This window comes from Coccinella septempunctata, chromosome 7, assembly GCF_907165205.1.
Source record: "Coccinella septempunctata chromosome 7, icCocSept1.1, whole genome shotgun sequence".
Taxonomy (NCBI): Eukaryota; Metazoa; Arthropoda; class Insecta; order Coleoptera; family Coccinellidae; genus Coccinella; species Coccinella septempunctata.
In genome coordinates this window covers 10,763,412-10,772,207 of record NC_058195.1, presented here as the reverse complement: position 1 = coordinate 10,772,207, position 8,796 = coordinate 10,763,412, and the positions used below count along the sequence as shown (strand labels likewise).

The 8,796-nt window shown below is 35.7% G+C and overlaps 1 protein-coding gene across 1 annotated transcript; it reads left to right on the top strand.

The window, feature by feature from the left end:
• Window positions 1-347: 347 nt before the first annotated feature.
• On the top strand, window positions 348-2,427 carry LOC123317026 (vitamin K epoxide reductase complex subunit 1-like protein 1). The gene is made up of 3 exons (XM_044903375.1): window positions 348-664; window positions 1,963-2,060; window positions 2,180-2,427. Exons 1-3 carry the CDS (start codon window positions 486-488, stop codon window positions 2,410-2,412), a joined length of 510 nt encoding a protein of 169 aa, XP_044759310.1. The 5' UTR covers window positions 348-485; the 3' UTR covers window positions 2,413-2,427.
• The last annotated feature ends 6,369 nt before the right edge of the window (window positions 2,428-8,796 follow it).

Sequence of the window (8,796 nt, the reverse complement as noted above, 5' to 3'; positions counted from 1 at the left end):
TTGGCGAAAACCCCAACATGAGAATTTTCAGCACAAAGCTGTGATTGGTTTTCGGTTAATGGAAAACCAGTCTAATAGGCTAACTTGGTGAATCACTCTATTCCGTCTATGTGACTTGGTAGTCTTGAGCCTGTAATTTTCTATTGATTCTTCTATTTTCTACAGTGTTTAAAAAAAAATAACCAGCCCTTTAAAAGTCCTGAGCCAGCTACTTGTCTATCCAAATAGATCAAATAAAATAAATATGATGAAATCAGACAGAGTTTATCCGCCCCTTAGAATAGTTCTTCCTGCAACACAAAATACGCAGTAGTGAATGAGAAATTGCAGATCTTATCAACATTCTCATTAACGCTGATAACCCCGTCAATTTCAAATACATAATTTATATTGATCTTTGTGGTGAAGCTCTTTGTAGTATTTGTGCCTCGCACTAGTTAGTTGCCACGTTTGAATAGTTCTGTATCTATATATTTCGAGTGAGAATGCCGGATAAACGTTCTATATCTTTGCTGAGTACATATTTAGCAACCCTTTCAACTGTAGGGTTGGGCTTGTCAATATACAGCTATTATGTAGAGGCCAGAGTAGAGTTAGAGGATGATTACACAGCTATGTGCGATATAAATGAACATATTTCGTGCAGTAAAGTGTTCAAATCTCCGTGAGTATTTTGAGTGTTTGAAATAGATTATTTTGGGATGAGGTTATGGTGATAGATGTAAACAAACGCATGCGTATTGGCATTGGATAGAAATCTAATATTTTTTTGAAATTCCGTACAAAGTATTTGTTTTGAAGTACCTAGGTCCTTAGGGCTTATGTTTTAGTGGATACGACCAGAATATATTTTAAAATTTCTTTAGAAAACTGTAATATCTGATTTCACTTTCGTTAAGTCAATTATGTGATTCTAAAAGATTTTTCTCAGTTTGTTCTTCACTTAGCGTAAGGTATCATAGCTTTCAAGAAAAGCCTATAGGCATCTTTTTTTTTTAGAGGGGTTACTTCAAGTCTGGTCCCTACCTCCACATTTTTCGATAAATTAACAATTTATAACAAAAAATGTCCGTAACGAAAAAAAATTGAACCTTCAGCTTCTCGTCATCGTTTTTTCCAAATTACCAACTACCATATCTGTATTTCTATTACGAGGAATTATTGCGAAACGGTTCAAATGAGGGGCTTAATGATGTGGTGGATGCGACATACATTTTTATTGAGCTCGAAAATTTTATTCATTTTTCGATTTTTTCTTAGTTATTTGAGACTACACGAAATTTAGAAATACGTGTTTTCTTTTCCTGTCGATGTGAAATTTGTTGTTTTTATATATTTTTTCTATTGGAGATAGAGGATTTCAAATTCCCTTTTATACTGTTTTATATTAAAAGATTTTCCTGGAATATTTGAGTTTTAAATTTATGTAGAATTATTGTGTTTTCGACTTACTCCATCAAATCATGAAGTATAAAACCTAACAACCAATGATTCATTCAATGCAATAGTCACATCGGTAGCGCATCCAGCAAAACTAGTTTTGTAGTTCACTAAAAGAAAAATATCAATAAAATGAGAATATAGTCATGTCGTACGATCTACTAATTTTTTCACTTGCTATTTGCTCGTTCAGTAATCATTTTCCATCGAATGCCAAATTATGCCGCTTTTTTCTGGGAAAACACTTTTCAGAAAATGACATAGTGTATAGCAAAAGAAGGACTTTACTGGAATTTATGCAAAATTGTGATTGAATTTTCATTTTTCACTATTGTTTTCATATTTTCCTGAACTAAGGAGTTCAGTTTTTTTTGACCCATCCACAAATGCTCTTTCTTGTGATAAGTGTTCAATAATGCTTGTGCAGGTGAAATTGCACTTCATACTGAAAAACTATTGATATTGAAAGTAACAATGGCAAATTTTCTTTGGAGAATAATCAAAATTCTTTTTTTTTTACAGTTATGGCAAAGGATTCGGTTTTTTCCCCGAGGATTCAATTTTCCACGTGCCCAACAGCATATTTGGAATTCCCTTTTACAGTCTCATGATTGTCTTAGGTAGGTACACAAATTCTCATCAGAATACTTTGGCTCATCATTTATCTATCCCTCGATGACAAAATCTGAGCATAGAGGGCTGAAATTGTATGATTAACACCTACCTATTTTTTTTCCAGCATATTCCCCTTCAGTGGCTATAACTAAATTCGTCTTCGCAAACGTTCTGTTATCCAACTGCTTGACGCCATACCTCGCCTACTTGCTCTACTTTGTCCTTCAGGATGTTTGCGTAGTGTGTGTCACCGTTTATGTTGTGAATGCCCTCTCCTTATTTGTATCGTATAAGAAACTATTGTTGTTGACTTCCAGTGTCGAGAAGTCTGAAAGACCTGCAAAGAAACGCAATTAAAGATAAGATAACTGAGCCAGGCTTTTTCATTTAAATATTCCCTCCCTAAGACTACACAAAGCGAATATACAAAATACCGAAATAAAATCCCTACGATCAGAGTCTATACATCAAGGCATATTATTGAGTGTAGAACAATTTTTGAAGGTTTGATAGTAGTTTCACATCTCCATTTTCATCCTGTTAACGTTTAAGGCAACCCTTCAATGTTTTGAATAGAGAATGTGGGTCGGTGACACATCAGATCAAAGGTCCTTATAAACTGATTACGATAGTGCATGTGTTTTGATTGGAAACACTATAAACATAGTGCCTCGAAAAATAACGCTTTATTTTGATGGATATTTATTGGAAACTTGTTTTTGCAGCTCAATATCCCTCTCCTTACTTTAAACTTGTTTGGAACACATCGTTTCCGATGATCCAACAAACTAGATGTTGATTTTGGCATCGACTCCGATCCACCCACGCAAATGACGTAAGCTATTAGCGATTTTCAAGCTGCTTCGGCGTAAATCTGCATAGGCGTAGATATCGAGGCTGTCCATTTGAATATTTCAATGATAGAATCGTAAAATGACAATGGCGACGTATAAGATAGAACAAGCTGACAGGAATGTCATAAACATTGTTAGTGTGGGACTAGGGGAATAAACTACGTTGTTACCTTATTTGTACATTGAGAAAAAAAGATGAGGAAGTTATTTTGAGTTTCTGCCAGAAATCTTAGATATTTCAATTCATGTGTTCTCTTTCTCTGCTTAAATTTCCTTCATTGTAACAAACCTTTTCATTCACATTTTCCTTTTAAAACAAGAGAAAATGTCCTTAATTTACCACGATTTGACTACACAGGGTGTTTAGTTTACTTAAGATGCGGCAGGTGGTGATTCCTTGACCCATTATGACACTCATCAGGGGGGTTTTCTTAATCTGACGGTTCGAAGATGATAACAAGGCATTTTTTGAAATATCTCCCTTGCTTTACATCTAATCTTTTCTTTATTCATTGTGAAAGTTGTAGATAATAAAATTCTATAAAAATTTTGTCTGAAGCAATTTTCCATACTCTTAACCGTTTTTGAGTTAGTGGGCGATAAATGCGAGGAGCTTAGCCACATATGCCAAGGTCAATGTCTTATGTTCATTCATCGCCATATATCTCGAAAATGTTCAAACGTAGAAAAAAAATGCTTCAGACAAAATTTGTAGAAAATGTTAGGTATGCTCTACAACTTTTATATTGAATGCGAAAACAATTTGAAACTCACGAGAGGAGATAATTCCAAAAAACTGATTTTTGTGACCTTTATGGCCAATTTATATCGTTTCGGCTTGCTGAAACTGTCAGATTATATTTTTTCCGTTATTTTTGAATCATTAGCTGCAAAATGAGAAAAAAAGCCACCGAGCTCGATAATGTATACGTGACGATTTTTTTTGCAAGTTTGGCGCCCTCCCACACATTTTCGTCACGCTCAAATTGTCAGATTGATACTTTTCCAAGTGTAATTAACCACATATATCTTAATCTGACACTCTCGAGTATGACTGTCCTAGACAATTCCCCCTATATACCAGTGGCGGCTCGTGGTCATGAGAGCTGAGGAGGCTAATATTTTTCGAAGAGTGTTGGAACAAACTCTTATCAGTCAATAAAGTATACTTCTTCAATATAATGAAAAGTTGACAGTTCTAAGATTAATTTTCAATGCAAGGGGATGCTATATGCTCCTTTGCCTTGTTATGCCTTTCGATAGATCGCCGTAAATTTTTCAAATCTGAAAACCCCGTTTTGAACCATGAAGTATATTCTGTTTGATGAGAAAATAGTAAATATGGCCAGCAAAATAATTTTTCCCGTTTGATCGATCCAGTTAACCAATCACATTTATCGTACCAAACAACACTGAAACCTCTATTCTGACGATTTTCGGTAGACTTTAGCGTAATTAAATTTGGTGGAGGTCTTGTAAAGGTTTTAACAACGTGTACAGTTAATTCTCAATATTCAATTATATTTTGATCCGTATCAGTACTTACCCCTAACGCCCTAACAGAACAACCTATCTTAACAAGAATATATCACAAATTTCCCGAAGTTCCAGTTCTCCACAAAGTCGTTAAATTCAAATTGAAAATTGAAATCATAACAACTACCGCCGGACAACGCCCCTACCGCTGTAGATCACAGAACACGCCCATATAGAAGGGAAACTCCCCTACTAAGAAGTGGGGTCAAGTTTAAGCGCCCCCATGCGGTGGTTCGAGGAAATAAAAGCGCCCTCTGGCGGCCGGAATTCGAAACAAATGAGCGGGAAAATTTGAAATGCTTCCTATTTAAAATCATTTGATTTGATTTTTGAAGTTCGGGATTGAAACAACGTACTGGAATGAGTTAATATAGCATGTCGAGATGCTATATTAGCATTCCAGTACGAGTTGTTTCAAATCCAATGTTCTCAGAAGCTTGATGACTTGAATAAAAAAAACACATATGTAGGCAATGATATAACTATATTTCTTCATAAATAAATCATATATACATCACAGTGTATGGCCTTATATGTAAAGAATAAAATAAAAATAATTCTAATGTCCATATAATATACATCAAAGTGTATGGGTTTATAAGTAAAAAATAAAATAGAAATAACTCTAATGTCCATATAATATACATCAAAGTGTATGGGTTTATGAGTACAAAATAAAATAGAAATACCTAATTCTAATGTCCATATATACATCAAAGTGTATGGACTTGATAGGAAAAAAATAAAATAGAAATGATTCTAATGTCGATATATACATCAAAGTGTATGGGCATATATGTAAAAAATAAAATAGAAATAATTATAATGTCCTATGGGAATTATTGGTTATAGGACTGAAGGAAAACACTGTTTTTTTTTAACTTAGTCGACGTTTCATCAGTACTTTGCTGATTTTTTCAATTCAATTCAATTTGGGAAAACCCTTCATCATAAAGCACTAATATCCATGTAACCAATAATTCCCATATATATGTAAGAAATAAATTCACACTTTCACTCAAAATAGGATTTTCGTATTTGTTCAGTACTTTTAGTTGTCAACAAGGGATTACGAACTTTTTCTATCCAAAGTTTGATAATTTCCGGTTGTTTATTATCTGCTTCAGGAAACCGATGACGTCTACTAGTCTTATCACCACAGTTCGGCACACAAAATTTATTGCTTTTAATATTTCTATTTTCCGACATCTTATTCAATTATCAGAAAAAACACTTAGGAATCACGATGCACTTCACACTGCAGACAAAGACGAAAAGAATGAGCAAGAATGAGGTTATGGAAATGTTTACAAACGTAAAATCAGCGATGGAAGCGACCCCATGCGGTGGTTCAACAAACTAAATAAGGGGTCCAGTTTTTGTAGCTGAGTTTCCCCTCTATCTTGACTTACTTTATGCTGTAGATCAAGCGAATATAGTCGAAGACGGCACGAAAGAATCGATGGAGAACAGGGGAGCTGTGCCTCCTCTGGGTACATTTTACGGGCGAATATGGTACAGTAAGTCAGCTGAATTCTTGTTCGGCTAGTATGTGAGTCCAGAGAACGTATGCGTGAGTTACACTATCAACGGAAGCAGCAGGCTCAACAGCCTCCGTCCGATCCGAATAGGCAGTCCTAGCCTAGGAAATATTCACATTTGACGGGGCGGACGCGTACGCGGCCGGTGGATTGTATGATTGTTATGCTGGATTTTTATGAGCGGAGGACCGAAAAATGAACTAATTTTTATCTGAATATCTAGTGCAGGTGTTCGGAAAATTTATATAGAAATTACTTTCTGAAAATAAGGACCTGCCCAAAATGAATGTATTTTAGCTCTAAGCTTTATGAGGAGGCTTAGCCTCCCTTGCCTCCTCTGACGAGCCGCCCTTGCTATATACAGGTCTAATTTTTGGTAGAGGTTCTCTACAAGGTCCAAGGTATCTCCCCTTATATTAATCAGACACGCTCGAGTAAATCCCGAATTTCCGTCTTGGGCTCCCCAACTATTACGACAATTCCTTATTGCGTCCAAAGACGTTCCACTTTCACGATCAGGTAACTCTGCGAACATTCAGCAAATTTCATTTTTCAAGAGATTTGTGCGGACATGAGGCGGCTGGGTGTGTCCAGACATGTTCGCGTGCTTTTCTAACAGATTAGAGACGCTCAATTAGACGTCTGTCATTAGAAATGCGACGGTGTGTGAGTGTAATCGATCGAGAGGGCGGTGGAAAGTCAAGAGACATACGCAACGACCGACGTTTCGATTTTGATATTGTGCAATCGATGTGGAAATATCTGATATACTGTGCCCCGATGCATATTGATAATCGATCCATTTATGCCGTTTGTGATAAGCCACCGGGTAATTTATTCGGTTTCCTGATTGTATTTGTTATGACGGAATGATAGCAACGGGTCCGGTTGAACTGCGATCGTCAATTATCCAATTTGGCGATTGTCGTAATTCTTATACGCTTATAAAAATAATAGTTTGGAATGCCTGGTCTTTAATGTTCGCAGTTTATGTTTTGAGACTTGTGAAGAAATAAAATAGATCGAAGAATATGAGTAAACACGGCAAGTCACCTACGTTCGCTGCTCTACACATTTTGAAGGTTTTTGAGGACATGTAAGAGTTATCAAATATCCGGCAGTATTAATGCTGAACCTCGAAATGTGAATGATATACAGAGTTAACTTCAGAATAAACGCAAAAAAGCACAAACTCTATATTTATTCGATCAGTCCACCGTGCACTTATACAGGGTTGATCAGTACTAATTTATTATTATATTATATAATATTTAAACAAGGCAACCCTGAGTAATGTCGAATTTATGGACGAATCGGAAAATTGTGATAAAATTGGAATCATGTCAGTGACGCAGAATTTATGAGGGATTAGGCAGTCACCTTTCCCTGTTGTTCCACTTGTACCATTGTTGGTAGCCAGAAACGCTTATCAGACATAATTTGGTAGGGTCTTTATAGTACCGTAGATTCGAGTGACTTGGGAGGATTGTTGAATTCAACTTATCATATTTTCAAAACGGTCACCTATTTTTATCTGAAAAAGGGTTCAAATGTGCTCAATGACTCAGACTATTGATTAGGATATATACTATGCTTCAGAATTCGGATATGAATTTTGAAAAAAATAAAATATACTTGTCCCAAGTCACCCACTGATTTGGGAGGCTTGGGACACAAGTTAAAATCTATTGATTTCTCAACTCTCAAATGAAATAGGTGACTTGGGACGGGGTATAGTTCTGAAAAATTAGAATTTATGATTATATAGTTGAAATTCGGTAAGGAAATTAAATGATAAAGCCCCATTACAGCGAAAGTAAATATATTGCAACTCGAATATAAAAAAACTAAACAAAAACAAGGGAACTTTGATTTCCTTCATTCTTTGGTGATTTCTTTGTGGAAATATCGTAAATAATAATATCCTGCGAAAAATCGGCATATTTCCTGCTGCCAATGCACCGCTTGTAATCTATTCGGCATTGTCCCAAGTCACCCTATGAAACAACAAAATAAATGAATGAGATCCGTGTTGCCCTGTGATTTGAAAACAACCTTGTTTCATGACATATCTAACATCCCAATATTCCACGTATCCAGAAAAAAAAAATGACACATGCACAAAGTGAAACACATGTACAGGACACTAGAAAGTATAAGGGCCATAAAAAAACGCGCTTTTACTCTCCTGAATTCGTTAATTTTTCCTGTCAATTCAAACGCTCTGGTCACGCAAACTCAACAGGAATTAATTGTTAAACTAACCGAAAAGACGCTACACAATTTTATAAGTTTGTTCCTTCACTCATAAATGATAAGAAACGAAGAAATCTGCAAGGGGGTTAATTGTCCCAAGTTACAGCACTATTCCAAGTCACCCGAATCTACCGGTACCACTACTTTTTGCTAAATATGGCAATAATAGGTCTAGATATTTTGAAGTACTGAAAAAAAAATCATCAAAATATATTCAAATAAAACACCAGGAGAATTTCAAGAAAGACACATAATTTCATCAGACGATTGTGTTTTCATCGAGATATCGAACAGAAACATCCAGAGGTATTGACCCAAATATACAGCCAACACAAAGGAAAACTTTGTAAGGCCCTCACAATTTCTAAATTCTTAGCAAAAAAACGGAATTTTCGAATTCCCCTTATTCTCACCCTGTACAACAAAAAGAGCTCGAAAAAAATACCCTGCGCCAGTTAGGCAAGGATATGGATGATGTTTCGAACCACTGGCAAAAAATCCAACATTGGCCAGGAAATGCCGAAGTTATAGCTACTATTTCAAAAGAAAAAAAA

Bases quoted from the DNA above. Each gene is read 5' to 3' on its own strand.
- LOC123317026 (XM_044903375.1), top strand. From the start codon at position 486: ATGCCGGATAAACGTTCTATATCTTTGCTGAGTACATATTTAGCAACC. The intron at 665-1,962 runs GTGAGTATTTTG...TTTTTTTTACAG, and splicing joins AGTAAAGTGTTCAAATCTCC to TTATGGCAAAGGATTCGGTT. The intron at 2,061-2,179 runs GTAGGTACACAA...TTTTTTTTCCAG, and splicing joins CAGTCTCATGATTGTCTTAG to CATATTCCCCTTCAGTGGCT.